We start from the raw sequence: 8,097 nt of genomic DNA on the forward strand, positions 1-8,097 counted from the left end.
GGGAATTGGATCTAACTGACATGTTGTTGATTTAGCTTTCATAATAGCATCATACAGCTCTTCCTGTCCTATACATGTAAAACAGTGTAGTTGTGGGGTTGTAAGTACGATTGTGTCGGGAGATGCTGTCAGAGGTTGAACTGCCACAATTGTTTTTCGAATGTTATCTATTTTTTCAGTGAAGAAATTCATAAAGTCTTCACTACTAAACTGTGATGGAACACATTTTTCAGATCCCTGATTTGTTGTTAATTTAGCGACTGTACTGAAAAGGAACCTGGGATTGTTTTTGTTATTTTCTATGAGTTTGCTCAGGTGTTTAGCTCTAGCAGCTTTTAGCGCCTGTCTGTAGCTAAGCATACTGTCTTTATACGCAATTCTAAATACCTCCAATTTAGTTTTCCTCCATTTTCTCTCCAGATTACGTGTTGTTCTCTTTAGGGCATGCGTATGACTATTATACCAAGGTGCAGGTGCTTGTTCTCGAACCTTTTTTAACCGGATGGGGGCAACAGTGTCTAAAGTGCTAGTGAGGATAAGGTCTATGTTGTTCGCCATCTCATCAAGATGATCAGCATTTATGGGTTTAATGTGAAACTGAGATAAATCAGGCAGGTTATTTATGAATCTGTCCTTAGTGGTTGGAATAATAGTCCTACCAGGTCGATAACGTGGTGAAACACGGTTAATCTGCTCTACCGGTAGTGTGTACAGTAGGAGATAATGGTCTGTGATGTCATCACTCTGGGGTAAAATATCTATATCAGTGACGTCTGCTCCGTGGGATATTATTAAGTCTAGTGTGTGGTTAAAACGGTGGGTTGGTCTGGTGACGTTTTGTTTAACTCCAAAAGAGTTTAGTAAATCGACAAATGATAATCCTAGGGCATCGTTTGCATCATCTACATGAATATTAAAATCTCCTACAAGCAGCACTTTATCAAAGCTGATCAGGAGGTCTGAGAGAAAACAAGCAAACTCATGAAGAAAATCAGCGTAGGGTCCTGGGGGTCTGTACACGGTGACCAGAGCGAGTTTTCTATGCATCTCTGAAAGTGCAATTTTAAGAACGAGCACTTCAAATGATTTAAAGCTGAATCCTAATCTCTGACTAACATTAAGAGAAGCACTATAAATGGTTCCTACACCCCCCCACGACCAGTCTGACGGGGCTCATGCTTATAAACATATCCTGACGGTGTAGACTCGTTTAGACCCATATAATCACCTGGTTTAATCCAGGTCTCAGTGAGACAGAGTGCATCGAGATTATTATCTGTGATCATCTCATTTACAATCAGTGCTTTGGGTGCAAGTGATCTAATGTTTAAAAGACCGAACTTTAGAACTTTGTTGTGTTTGTTTATCTGGCATTTTTCAGTTTTAACTGCAATAAGATTATTTCTGGATCTTGTGTATGTAATTCTTGGTTTTACTACACGAGGAATAGATACGGTTTCTATAAACTGGGCTGTGTGTGAACTTGTAACTATTTGGTCTGTAGTATGCGTGTTCTTATAGTTGAAGATTTCTTGATGTCTTACCAGTCAACCATCACTGCAGCCCTCCACCAGTCGGGGCTTTATGGCAGAGTGGCCCGGCCAGAGACCTGACTTAAACCCAATTGAGCATCTCTGGAGAGACCTAAAAATGGCTGTCCACCAACGTTTACCATCCAACCTGACAGAACTGGCAGAGGATCCCCAAATCCAGGTGTGAAAGATTGTTGCATCTTTCCCAAAAAGACTCCTGGCTGTATTAGATCAAAAGGGGGCTTCTACTAAATACTGAGCAAAGGGTCTGAATACTTAGGACCATGTGATATTTCATTTTTTTTTTTTTATAAATCTGCAACAATGTCAACAATTCTGTGTTTTTCTGTCAGTATGGGGTGCTATGTGTACATTCATGAGGAAGAAGAATGAACCTAAATGATTTTAGCAAATGGCTGCAATATAACAAAGAGTGAAAAATTTAAGGGGGTCTGAATACTTTCCGTACCCACTGTAAGTTTAATTTCTATTGTATTGTCCCTACTATTCTAGTTGTAGGGTTCTACTCTATTTTTCTATTCTATTGTATCTACTAACTTTGTTAATACTAAACTGTGAGCGGTATACACACATACATTGAGGAAAATAAGTATTTGAACACCCTGCTATTTTGCAAGTTCTCCCACTTAAAAATCATGGAGGGGTCTGAAATTGTCATCGTAGGTGCATGTCCACTGTGAGAGACATAATCTAAAAAAAAAAATCCAGAAATCACAATATATGATTTTTAAACTATTTATTTGTATGATACAGCTGCAAATAAGTATTTGAACACCTGTCTTTTAGCTAGAATTCTGACCCTCAAAGACCTGTTAGTCTGCCTTTAAAATGTCCACCTCCACTACATTTATTATCCTAAATTAGATGCACCTGTTTGAGGTCGTTAGCTGCATAAAGACACCTGTCCACCCCATACAATCAGTAAGAATCCAACTACTAACATGGCCAAGACCAAAGAGCTGTCCAAAGACACTAGAGACAAAATTGTACACCTCCACAAGGCTGGAAAGGGCTACGGGGAAATTGCCAAGCAGCTTGGTGAAAAAAGGTCCACTGTTGGAGCAATCATTAGAAAATGGAAGAAGCTAAACATGACTGTCAATCTCCCTCAGACTGGGGCTCCATGCAAGATCTCACCTCGTGGGGTCTCAATGATCCTAAGGAAGGTGAGAAATCAGCCCAGAACTACACGGGAGGAGCTGGTCAATGACCTGAAAAGAGCTGGGACCACCGTTTCCAAGGTTACAGTTGGTAATACACTAAGACGTCATGGTTTGAAATCATGCATGGCACGGAAGGTTCCCCTGCTTAAACCAGCACATGTCCAGGCACGTCTTAAGTTTGCCAATGACCATTTGGATGATCCAGAGGAGTCATGGGAGAAAGCCATGTGGTCAGATGAGACCAAAATAGAACTTTTGGGTCATAATTCCACTAAACGTGTTTGGAGGAAGAAGAATGATGAGTACCATCCCAAGAACACCATCCCTACTGTGAAGCATGGAGGTGGTAGCATCATGCTTTGGGGGTGTTTTTCTGCACATGGGACAGGGCAACTGCACTGTATTAAGGAGAGGATGACCGGGGCCATGTATTGCGAGATTTTGGGAAACAACCTCCTTCCCTCAGTTAGAGCATTGAAGATGGGTCGAGGCTGGGTCTTCCAACATGACAATGACCCGAAGCACACAGCCAGGATAACCAAGGAGTGGCTCTGTAAGAAGCATATTAAGGTTCTGGCGTGGCCTAGCCAGTCTCCAGACCTAAACCCAATAGAGAATCTTTGGAGGAAGCTCAAACTCCGTGTTTCTCAGTGACAGGCCAGAAACCTGACTGATCTAGAGAACATCTGTGTGGAGGAGTGGGCCAAAATCCCTCCTGCAGTGTGTGCAAACCTGGTGAAAAACTACAGGAAACATTTGACCTCTGTAATTGCAAACAAAGGCTCCTGTACCAAATATTAACATTGACTTTCTCAGGTGTTCAAATACTTATTTGCAGCTGTATCATACAAATAAATAGTTAAAAAATCATACATTGTTATTGCTGGATTTTTTTTTTTAGATTATGTCTCTCACAGTGGACATGCACCTACGATGACAATTTCAGACCCCTCCATGATTTCTAAGTGGGAAAACTTGCAAAATAGCAGGGTGTTCAAATACTTATTTTCCTCACTGTACATAAAACACACATACACAACATGATTCGCAAAAACCTTTCTATACACAAAATGCATAAAAATAAATTTTTTCGTAAAAAAAAAAAAAAAATAAAATAAAATAATTGTTTTTTAGATTATATTTTATATATTTTACATAAAAAAACTGACACTTATAAATACACTGAAAGTAAAAAGAAATACACATATATATAAAAATAAATATTCTACAATTAAAAAAATATGTATAAAATGTTACATGTCAAATACAGTTTCAAATTGTTTACAAAAAACTTCATATTGCAAAATAAAAGAATACTGTACTAAATGCTCCCATTACATTGTTACGACTAGAACATTCACAGATGATTAATAGATAACAGTAGAATTTCCGATTATTCCAATGTACAAACCCGATTCCAAAACATTTTGACACTGTACAAATTGTGAATAAAAAATGAATGCAATAATTTACAAATTTCATAAACTTATATTTTATTTAAAATAGAATATAGATAACATATCTGTGAGTGCAACAAGCTGACTCACTAGCTTAGGACTTCAAAGTTCTTTTGTACTCAACACAAAACACCAGTGAATAAATGTCTTGAATCCAAAGCTTCGTTTTGCTTGTTTAATTATGAATCTCAAAACATAAAAGAATAAAAACCTAAGATCTTTTATTACAAATTAACTATGCAGTTCCGTGTAGGTCAAAAGACGGTTGCTCCAAAGTCCAGTGGCTTCTGACTGTTTTGCAGAGTTTCATTTCCTTCATAATAAATCTAACAGCCAATCGAATTACGTTATATTAGATCACTGGCTAACTGTTCACATTCCATAGAAATGGCTTCAACAATATCAAATGGTGAAAGTGAGACATTTTGAAATGTCTTGCCAAATATTGGCTCATTTTGGATTTCATGAGAGCTACACATTCCAAAAAAGTTGGAACAGGTAGCAATAAGAGGCCAGAAAAGTTAAATGTACATACAAGGAACAGCTGGAGGACCAATTTGCAACTTATTGGGTCAATTGGCAACATAATTGGGTATAAAAAGAGCCTCTCAGAGTGGCAGTGTGTCAAAAGTCAAGGGCAGATTCCCCCAATCCTGCCACGAAAAATAGTGGAGCAATATGAGAAAGGAGTTTCTCAGAGAACAATTGCAAAGAGATCATCTACAGTGCATAATATCATCCAAAGATTCAGAGAATCTGGAACAATCTCTGTGCGTAAGGGTCAAGGCCGGAAAACCATAATGGATGCCAGTGATCTTCGGACACTTAGACGGCACTGCATCACATACAGGAATGCAAATGTAATAAAAATCACAACATGGGCTCAGGAATACTTCCAGAAAACATTGTTGGTGAACACAATCCACCGTGCCATTAGCCGTTGCCGGCTAAAACTCTATAGGTCAGAAAAGAAGCCATATCTAAACATGATCCAGAAGTGCAGGCGTTTTGTCTTGGCCAGGGCTCATTTCAAATGGACTGTGGCAAAGTGGAAAACTGTTCTGTGGTCAGACGAATCAAAATTTGATGTTGTTTTTGTAAAACTGGGACGCCATGTCATCCGGACTAAAGAGGATAAGGACTACCCAAGTTATCATCAGCGCTCACTTCAGAAGCCTGCATCTCTGATTGTACGGGGTTGCATGAGTGTGTGTGGCATGGGCAGCTTACACATCTGGAAATGCACCATCAATGCTGAAAGGTATATCCAAGTTCTAGAACAACATATGCTCCCATCTAGACGTCGTCTCTTTCAGGGAAGACCTTGCATTTTCCAACATGACAATGCCAGACCACATACTGCATCAATTACAACATCATCGCTGGGTAGAAGAAGGATCCGGGTACTGAAATGGCCAGCCCGAAGTCCAGATCTTTCACTCATAGAAAACATTTGGAGCATCATAAAGCAGCTAGAAGCCTGTATTAGACAGGAATGGGACAACATTCCTATTCCTAAACTTGAGCAACTTGTCTCCTTAGTCCCCAGACTTTATCAGACTGTTATACAAAGTAGAGGGGACACCACACAGTGGTTAACATGACCTTGTCCCAACTTTTTTAAGATGTGTTGATGCCATGAAATTTTAAATCAACTTATTTTTTTTATTTTCCCTTAAAATTATAAATTGTTTTAGTTTAAACAATTGATATGTCATCTATGTTGTATTCTGAATAAAATATAGAAACTTGAAACTTCCACATAATTGCATACAAACAAAAGTTGTGTCCCAACTTTTTTGGAATCGGGTTTGTAAATTCAGAATTCTAGAACAATCACTACCCATAGCGATGGCGGTTTTGCCCGTCCCGGGCTGGCCAGCGATAAGAACTGCCCGTCCAGCAATTTTTAAGTCTTTAATAATTTGCAATATCACTCCAGCTGCCCGTCGAGCTGCCAGCTGCCCCACCATGCCCTCAGACACCTGAAGCAGTATAGAGTACAAATAGGATTACATTTACATTCCTTACAAAATTAAAACATAAACTGAACATATAAAAAAAAAAAAAAAAACAACAACAACATATAAACCCCTTTAGACTGTTTCAGAAAGATGTTTTATTTACTCAGCTTGTTTTGCCCAGAACATATTTTTTTAGAAGCCCACCTCCTACTTTGATCAACACATTCAGTTACAAAGACAAGCATCCGCGACTAGAAATACTGTGTCCCAAATCATATTATTTTTAAAAGGGATCTCCCACAGGTACTTGGACAGTTGATGATTTCCCAGCACATTTTTGAAATGTGGCTAGATGGACTTTTTAAGCGAATATTGCTCACAACACCTTGCCCGAAAGCTAGGGAGTTTTGTGACAGGACAAATTTTCAAATTAAATATTCAAAATTCATTCAGGAAAATTCTATTGTATAAATCATATAAGGTATAATGAATGAGGACAATCTGAAAGGTTGTTTGCAGTCACAGTGTGTGTAACTATGCAACTGTACCTAGAGGACAATTCTCACTATTGTCCTTAAACTCAAAAACATGTACTTTACAAAAAATAGCACATCATTTTGATGTATAGTGAAACTAAGCCAATTGGAACTAATACAACTCGTGTTATGATACCGATATGCTTGTCACATCCTTAAACTTTCAGCATGGTAATGTGTAAACAGTTTTACCTGCCGTGGTTCCAAAGCATCGTCCAATCCAAGGCCTCGGATATGAGTGTGTGCACCTGGACAGAAACAGAAAACCAAGAGCTTTTGAGACAGAACTGATTATATGCCGGTGACAGTCGAACAAGGTGTGATCAGAGAAGCAGTTTCTCACTCACCAATTCTCTCTATCCTGGTGATATCCCGCACTTCGGGCACTTTCGTGGTTACCATCTTTAATACAAAAAATTAATCAAACTCATATGTATTATAAAACTATAAAGACATTGAAAACCACCGAGATATTTTATATATATATATATATATATATATATATATATATATATATATAATTAGCTAATTAGCATGAGCACCTAGCTCAAACCCTTCATCACCGGGTACAGGTTCTTTGCCTTTTTTTAACCAAAGCTAATTATAAAGTCTAATTTTAATATAAATAGTGTAATCTTCAAACTGCGGTCTTTCAAAATGTGATGAGAAAGCGGCATGCTTGTTTTACCTGAGCGGCCATGTTTTTCCTATTGGTTTTACGGCGGTTGTAAGATCACAACCGATTTGTGTCTGTGCTATAAATAAACCACCGCACATTAGTTCCTCTCAGCAGCGAATTTCAATAGTCTTACATGACGCGGTCGTTGTTTTAAGGTGTTATGTTTAAAAATAGATTAAATGTAAAGGGGCATAAGTAATCATGACAAATTACATATCATTATAAAGGTCTAAGCCTCAAGCATATATTTGATCTTTTATCTTCAGTGTAAAGCTTATATGGAATGTATTTACTGAATTTGTGTAGGCAGTACACATCAACAAAAAGGCACTACACACCTGTTTGATTGTAATAACGAGCGCAGACATAGTCTCAGATAATTGTTTGTAGGAATCTTATTTTTCATGATATCTTTATTACATTACATTTAAAACATATACTCATGAGATGAGTGGCTTTCAACCCAGTACTTTTCAAAATTAATGTGTCATTTGGTGGTGTGATTCCTAAAAAGGGGGCTTAAACTTGCTGCTTTAAAAAATAGCAGATTATCAAGAAAACGCAAAAGTTAATAATCATAATTTGATCTGTTAAAACAAATAACTGTAATTTTAGTTGATGAGGTTGTTGTGGTGAGAGTAGTGAGCAGGAGGAGAAGAGCCTGGAGAGGTGGAGGTATGCGCTGGAGAGAAGGGGAATGAAAGTCAGTAGAAGTAAGACAGAGTACGTGTGTGTGAATGAGAGG

General features: G+C 38.1%; 1 protein-coding gene across 1 annotated transcript in view; it reads right to left on the reverse strand.

The window, feature by feature from the left end:
* LOC310720827 (ruvB-like 2) overlaps window positions 1-7,417 on the reverse strand; it is a 37,602-nt gene extending 30,185 nt beyond the window's left edge. The window contains exons 1-4 of the mRNA XM_083531937.1: window positions 7,362-7,417; window positions 7,021-7,075; window positions 6,866-6,921; window positions 6,017-6,158 (exon numbers count right to left, since the gene is read on the reverse strand). Coding sequence (XP_083388063.1) covers window positions 6,017-6,158; window positions 6,866-6,921; window positions 7,021-7,075; window positions 7,362-7,373 — 265 coding nt within the window. The 5' untranslated portion in view covers window positions 7,374-7,417. The remainder of the gene's footprint in view (window positions 1-6,016; window positions 6,159-6,865; window positions 6,922-7,020; window positions 7,076-7,361) is intronic.
* Window positions 7,418-8,097: the final 680 nt, after the last annotated feature.

Source organism: Silurus aristotelis (genome assembly GCF_946808225.1).
Source record: "Silurus aristotelis genome assembly, chromosome: 26".
NCBI lineage: Eukaryota > Metazoa > Chordata > Actinopteri > Siluriformes > Siluridae > Silurus > Silurus aristotelis.